Raw genomic sequence first — 6,164 nt, 5'->3', positions numbered from 1 at the left:
AGGTTTCGTTTTCACGCCGTACAATTTATGGAAAAAATGACATGTGTTCTTTATTCTGAGGGTCAATACAATTAAAATGATACCCATTATTACATACTTTTATATTATTGTTGCGCTTAAAAAAAATCACAAACTTTTTAACCAAATTAGTACGTTTATAATCCCTTTATTTTGATGACCTATAACTTTTTTATTTTTCCGTAAAAGCGGCGGTATGGGGGCTCATTTTTTGCGCAATGATCTGTAATTTTTTTTGATACCACATTTGCATATAAAAAACTTTTAATACATTTTTTATAATTTTTTTTTTATAAAATGTATTCAAAAAGTAGGAATTTTGGACTTTTATTTTTTTTCCGTTCACGCCGTTAATCGTACGGGATCATTAACATTTTATTTTAATAGTTCGGACATTTACGCACTCGGCGATACCAAATATGTCTATAAAAATTTTTTTTACGCTTTTTGGGGGTAAAAATAGGGGACTATTCATAGCAATACCATGATTGCTAATACTGATCTGTTCTATGTATAGGACATAGAACAGATCAGTGTTTTTGGTCATCTTCTGCTCTGGTCTGCTCGATCACAGACCAGAGCAGGAGACGCCGGGAGCCGGACGGAAGCAGGAGAGGGGACCTCTGTGCGGCGTTATGAATGATCGGATCCCCGCAGCAGCGCTGCGGGCGATCCGATCATTCATTCAAATCGCGCACTGCCGCAGATGCCGGGATCTGTATTGATCCCGGCACCTGAGGGGTTAATGGCGGACGCCCGCGAGATCGCGGGCGTCGGCCATTGCCGGCGGGTCCCTGGCTGCGATCAGCAGCCGGGATCAGCCGCGCATGACACGGGCATCGCTCCGATGCCCGCGGTTATGCTTAGGACGTAAATGTACGTCCTGGTGCGTTAAGTACCCTCGCACCAGGACGTACATTTACATCCTGCATCCTTAAGGGGTTAAGGGGTAAAGGGGAACATAGAACAAATGCAGCAATTTTTTTCTTAATCTTTTTTTTATGAAGTAAACGAGATAAAGGTAAGCAATGACTTTTCTTCAGTCTGAAGCGCGGTCCTCATCGGCAGGAAGCAGTGAGGAGGAGGAGGATGACGGAGGTTCTGATTCCATCTCTGCTTCTTTTTCGTCCCTCTCTATAAATAGGGCCGTGGCCATGAAGAAGGCCCCTCCGATGACTGCCATTATGGTGGAGGTCATGAGGGCATACTCCAGGCTGCGGTATTTCAGAAGAGGGGATTTGGCATATCCTCGTTCGTAGGTGTCAGATATCAGGCCGATGAGGTACGGGCTGCCGGCGTCACCTAGGAGATGATAGATTGTCATCTGCACGGCCAGGGCTGAAGATCTCCTCCACGGAGTTACTACTTTTAGTATAATGTCAGATATGAGGGTGAAATTTACTGACAGAAGCGTCTCTCCGATGAAGATGAAGATGTTGGTGGCAACGAGGCTGATGTTGCCGAAAGTCAATGCCAACAGAAGAAAAGGGGCAGAGAGCATCATCGCGCAGCCACACACAAGCGGGTCCGCCCGTGGGTTGGATTTGCGATATCTTTTACTTATCTCCGACCCTGCTACAACTCCCAGAATGCCGGAGACGACTGTAACCACACCAAATATTAGGATGTCGTGATAGTCACACGGTTCAGTGCGGCAGGGGTCCTTCTCTTGTAGGAGTGTTCGTGCGTGGGTCAGGTATGACGGACCCCATACACCTATGGCTCCCACTATGAAGGATACAGCCGTCGATCCCATGGTTGTTAAAATGAAGCTTCGATTTTTAAATAGTTTTTTCAGATCTGTCGCCCATTTGGCAAACTTCTGGGATTTGTTGTTCTTCTTCCCGTTTGTAGTCGTTCTTGGAAGCTCCTTTGTGACCAAAATCATCAAAACCACAGCTATGAGGCCCAGGCCAGGGGTGACCCGAAACGCCCAGTGCCAATCGCCCCTTGCTGCATCAGTCACTTTGGGCCCGATGATGTATCCTAGTCCGCAGCCTACAGGTATGACGGAGTAAAACACGTTCAGCATGCGGGTCCGCTGGTCACTTGTAAAAAGGTCTGCAATGATGGAGGGGGCGATGGTGCAGAAAGTTGCCTCTCCGGCTCCAACCAGCCCACTCGTCAGCAGGAACAGCAGGAAATACCCGTCAGGGATGAATGACAGGGTAAGTGTCATGCTCAGCCAAACGATGACTCCTGCGCAAACAGTATATTTCTTATTACAGTGGTCGCCCAAATATCCGGCAATAGGTGCGACCAGCACGTAGCTTCCAATGAACAATGTATTCAATAAGCCGGACAGACTAGCATTGGTGTCATATGCTTTCTGTATATAAGGCAGCACCCCCGCCACGCTGGAGCGATTTGCATAGATGAGCAAATTAACAAAGGCGAGGATCACTACGGTGATGATGGAACGTGCGGTGGACATCACGCTTAGAGATGGCAGGTTCTGCCTCTCAGGGATATCGCCCTTTTCTACATCCATATCACTATGGTCCTCCATTGCTTCTTCCTCCTCCTTCAGCAATGGGTCTTGTGGAGAGGCCATGGTCACAGGTCAGAGCCTGAAAACACTAGAGAGAGAGAGAGAGATAAGTGAAGACATTAGACAACATGTCATCATTCCTGTCATTATACAATAGATCCTTCATACAGAGCAGAAATGTCCAGCACAGAACCACAAGATAACACTAAGACCATCGCAGCCTCAGAAGAAGACGCTTCTCTATAAGTGTTTTATATGGAGACGTCTTCCCTGAGGTCACCAATGTCTGATAACCCTAAACCTGTCCGGTCCTAGTAATATCTGATAACCCTGAACCTGTCCAGTCCTAGTAATATCTGATAACCCTGACCCTGTCCGGTCCTAGTAATATCTGATAACCCTGAACCTGTCCAGTCCTAGTAATATCTGATAACCCTGAACCTGTCCTGTCCTAGTAATATCTGATAACCCTGAACCTGTCCGGTCCTAGTAATATCTGATAACCCTGAACCTGTCCGGTCCTAGTAATATCTGATAACCCTGAACCTGTCCGGTCCTAGTAATATCTGATAACCCTGAACCTGTCCGGTCCTAGTAATATCTGACAACCCTGAACCTGTACGGTCCTAGTAATATCTGATAACCCTGAACCTGTCCGGTCCTAGTAATATTTGATAACCCTGAACCTGTCCGGTCCTAGTAATATCTGATAACCCTGAACCTGTCCAGTCCTAGTAATATTTGATAACCCTGAACCTGTACGGTCCTAGTAATATCTGATAACCCTGAACCTGTCCGGTCCTAGTAATATCTGATAACCCTGAACCTGTCCGGTCCTAGTAATATCTGATAACCCTGAACCTGTCCGGTCCTAGTAATATCTGATAACCCTGAACCTGTCCGGTCCTAGTAATATCTGATAACCCTGAACCTGTCCGGTCCTAGTAATATCTGATAACCCTGAACCTGTCCGGTCCTAGTAATATCTGACAACCCTGAACCTGTACGGTCCTAGTAATATCTGATAACCCTGAACCTGTCCGGTCCTAGTAATATTTGATAACCCTGAACCTGTCCGGTCCTAGTAATATCTGATAACCCTGAACCTGTCCAGTCCTAGTAATATTTGATAACCCTGAACCTGTACGGTCCTAGTAATATCTGATAACCCTGAACCTGTCCGGTCCTAGTAATATCTGATAACCCTGAACCTGTCCGGTCCTAGTAATATCTGACAACCCTGAATCTGTCCTAGTAATGGCAGATTATAAGGGCTTGGCTGTATGGTCACTGGGTTATGTGAACTTCATACTGTAGATACAATTGGGCTATTCTGCTATATACATTTACTATTAATGAACCTGCCCCACCTCATTGGGATCTATCCGTACCCTATATGACTTTTTGCCAATAGTTGATATGAAAGCATTTTCCCTTTCGGAGTACCCGTAGTATTTCTATTGTTAGTACACAGAATACTATTATATACTATTATACTTCTGCCCTAATCTTTCTGTCATTCTTTTACTACACCACCAAATCTTTCTTATAGACTTATATCTTTTAGAACTTCATGAATTAGGACTCTTTTTCTTGTTTTTTTTTTTTGGGCATAATTGCATTTTATCACTTTTGCAAGAAAAAGCTCTGGTCATGATACTATCTGTGCGTTTTATTATGTTTAATGTCTAAGCCAAGTATTGTCACAATGCTATGAGAAATATAACTTTTGTTATTTCTTTTGGAAATTCATTGCTTGTTTTTTTGCTTAAAAAAAAAAAAAAAAAACAACAAAAAAAAAAACCTGACAAACAAAATGCCCTGTGTATATATGAATAGAAGAGGCTGAGACTTACCTTGTGGTTCTCTCTTCAGACAAGGAACAGTCAAAATCTTGAATTCTCTATCGCAAATAGAAACTCTCTAAGAAACACTTTGCACCACAGGTTGTGAATGCAAAACACACTGAAGAGACTGTGGCCGGTGCGCAGCTCTTTGTTCAGCTTACGGTGACATCATCACAAGCATGTGTGACATCACAGGGTTCTAAACCATCTTCAGGTATGTGTATATCTGTATAGTAAATGTGAGTAGCCGTATTAGTCCAGTGATGCAGATTGTAATACCTTTTTTATTGGACTAACAGAATGTTCTAGAGACAAGCTTTCGGGATTCCTCCCTGACAATTTATCAAGTCCATTGATCATTAGTCCTTGACTATTGGACTTGATAAAGGGAGGAATCCTGAAAGCTTGTCTCTACAAAATTCTGTTAGTCCAATAAAAAAGGTATTACAAGAGACTGCAACATTTTTTTGGTTTGTGTATATATATATAGCTCCAAGGAAAATGCTGTGGCACTCAAGGTATGGTGAAAAAATGAAAACTATTTATTCATCCCAAATGTGCAAAGAGCGACGTTTTGATGGTCGCACACCATGATTATCATTGAAACGTCGCTCTTTGCACATTTGGGATGAATAAATAGTTTTCGTTTTTTCACCATACCTTGAGTGCCACAGCATTTTCCTTTGAACTACATATGCAGGATCCTGGACCCGGACCCTAGCTGGAGGCACCTACTCACGCTTTTGGAGTGCTGCTTTCTTCTTTGACATTTATAGATATATATTAATGTACACCTAGAAATACATTGAGTACATAAAAACATCTTTTAGAAAAATATTACTTATACAGTGGTCTCTTATCTGTAGCCCTCCAGATGTTGCAAAACTACAACTCCCAGCATGCCCAGACAGCCATTTGCTGTTTGGTTATGCTGGGATTTGTAGTTTTGCAAGATTTAGAGGTACAGTTTGGAGATTACTGTGCCTTGGCATCTAAACTGTGGCCCTCTAGATCTAAACTACAACTCCCAGCATGCACAAACAGCAAACGGCTGTCTCGGCTAGGAGTTGTAGTTGCGTGCCTCCAGCAGTTGCATAACTACAACTCCCAAGCATCAGTACATGCTGGGAGTTGTAGTTTTGCAACAGCTGGAGGCACACTGGTTGGAAAATACTGAGTTAGGTAACAGAACCTAACTCGGTTTTTCCAACCAGTGCCTCCAGCTGCTTCAAAACTACAACTCCCAGCATGCATAGTCTGTCAGGGTACATTCACACAGGCAGGTTTACAGTGAGTTTTCTGCTTCAAGTTTAAGCTGTGGCAAAATTTCCGTCACAGCTCAAACTCCTAGCGGGAAACTCACCATAAACCCCCGCCCGTGTTAGTGTACCCAAAAACTTTACACTACACTAACAAAAAATAAAGGGTAAAACCCTACATGTACACCCCCTTACACTGCCCCCCCAATAAAAATGAAAAACATCTCGTACGGCAGTGTTTCCAAAATGGAGCCTCCAGCTGTTGCAAACTGACTGTCCAGGCATGCTACGAGTATAGCAACAGCTGGAGGCACTCTGTTTGGGAATCACTGGTGTAGAATACCCCGATGTCCACCCCTATGGAAATCCCTAATTTAGGCCTCAAATGCGCATGGCTCTCTCTCACTTCAGAGCCCTGTCGTATTTCAAGGAAACAGTTTAGAGTCACATATGGGGTATTTCCGTACTTGGGAGCAACTGTGTTACAAAGTTTGGGGGGCTTTTTCTCCTTTTACCCCATATAGAAAGGAAAAGTTGGGTTCTACACCA

General features: G+C 43.7%; 1 protein-coding gene across 1 annotated transcript; it reads right to left on the bottom strand.

The window, feature by feature from the left end:
- Window positions 1–1,014: 1,014 nt before the first annotated feature.
- On the bottom strand, window positions 1,015–4,469 carry LOC130282059 (protein spinster homolog 1-like). Its single transcript, XM_056529904.1, has 2 exons — window positions 4,366–4,469; window positions 1,015–2,597 (listed from the first exon to the last, which is right to left on the bottom strand). Exon 2 carries the CDS (start codon window positions 2,570–2,572, stop codon window positions 1,058–1,060), a length of 1,515 nt encoding a protein of 504 aa, XP_056385879.1. The 5' UTR covers window positions 2,573–2,597; window positions 4,366–4,469; the 3' UTR covers window positions 1,015–1,057.
- Window positions 4,470–6,164: the final 1,695 nt, after the last annotated feature.

The sequence above is a fragment of the Hyla sarda genome, chromosome 7, assembly GCF_029499605.1.
Source record: "Hyla sarda isolate aHylSar1 chromosome 7, aHylSar1.hap1, whole genome shotgun sequence".
NCBI lineage: Eukaryota > Metazoa > Chordata > Amphibia > Anura > Hylidae > Hyla > Hyla sarda.
The sequence above is the reverse complement of the archived record's forward strand: the minus strand, read 5'-3'. Positions and strand labels throughout refer to the sequence as shown.

Coding starts and splice junctions, on each gene's coding strand:
- LOC130282059 (XM_056529904.1), bottom strand. CDS start 2,572: ATGGCCTCTCCACAAGACCCATTGCTGAAGGAGGAGGAAGAAGCAATG.